Raw genomic sequence first — 939 nt, forward strand, 5'->3', positions numbered from 1 at the left:
CGCTGCCCGTCCACCAGTACATCGTGGACGACTTGATCCGAGGTGAGTGGGCAGCCTCAGACCTGGGGATGGGGCCAGGTGCGAGGCCGGGCCGGAGCTCTCGGTGAATCCATGCCGCTTTAACTCTGATTTAACTTCCTCGTGAGGCTGCTGCGCTCCTCTCGTGTAGCAGAGAGCGAAAGCGTGCTTCTTGGAACTGCTGCGCTTCAGACGGGCTGTCAGGGATGAGTCCTTAGCCTGAGTGCAACTAGGGGGTGTGGAAGCTGCAGGTTAGCTGGCTGCCTGCTGTACTGCTCCTCTCCTGATAAACCTGACAGGCAGGCTGCAGTGGGGTAGCTACCACCTACTTGGTGTGGAAACATCAGTGTGGTTGGTGCGTGCTGTTTGGCCCTAAAGGTGGGGTGTACATCAGGTTGCCTTTCTTGCTTCAAGGTTTTTCTGTGTATTTTCTCACGATGGTTTAGCTCTGTTGGAGCTGGCTAAAATTTCTGGGGAAAGCAAATACTTCAAGCCCTTGAAGTGGCTGCAGGAAAGTTTGTTCAGGCTCTTTCAGGCAATACTTAACTGTCAATAGGTATTGTGTGAATTTATTGCAGTTTGTCCACTTGTTAAACTGTGAGATCTGGATAGCCCACTTGGCTATGAGGATGGGAGGATTTTGTTGTTTCTATCTTCAGTGTAATTGTAATACAAACCAGGTACTTACAAGTGATATGAACCTCATTAGGTGTTAGCAGGCTGGTTCTGTTGCTCTCTAGGGTGGCTCTGTCTACTGTTTTTCTTGTGGAAACACCCTGAGTGTTGGATGAGACTAAAGGACTTCTTAAGTGAAGGGAACTATGGTTCAGATGCTCAGTTCAGGGTTTTTGTGGAACCTTACTGAAGTTTTTAATGAGTTGAAGACCTCTGGGGAAGCAGGATTGTAAATGTAATTGCGCA

At 49.0% G+C, this 939-nt stretch overlaps 1 protein-coding gene across 1 annotated transcript in view; it reads left to right on the plus strand.

Moving 5' to 3' along the window:
* Positions 1-5: 5 nt before the first annotated feature.
* AREG (amphiregulin) overlaps positions 6-939 on the plus strand; it is a gene marked incomplete at its 5' end in the record, with an annotated part of 6501 nt that continues 5567 nt past the window's right edge. The window contains one exon of the mRNA XM_008949327.1: positions 6-42. Within this exon, the coding sequence (XP_008947575.1) occupies positions 6-42 (37 nt within the window). The remainder of the gene's footprint in view (positions 43-939) is intronic.

This window comes from Merops nubicus, unplaced genomic scaffold (genome assembly GCF_000691845.1).
Source record: "Merops nubicus isolate BGI_N331 unplaced genomic scaffold, ASM69184v1 scaffold51901, whole genome shotgun sequence".
NCBI classification, from domain to species: Eukaryota; Metazoa; Chordata; class Aves; order Coraciiformes; family Meropidae; genus Merops; species Merops nubicus.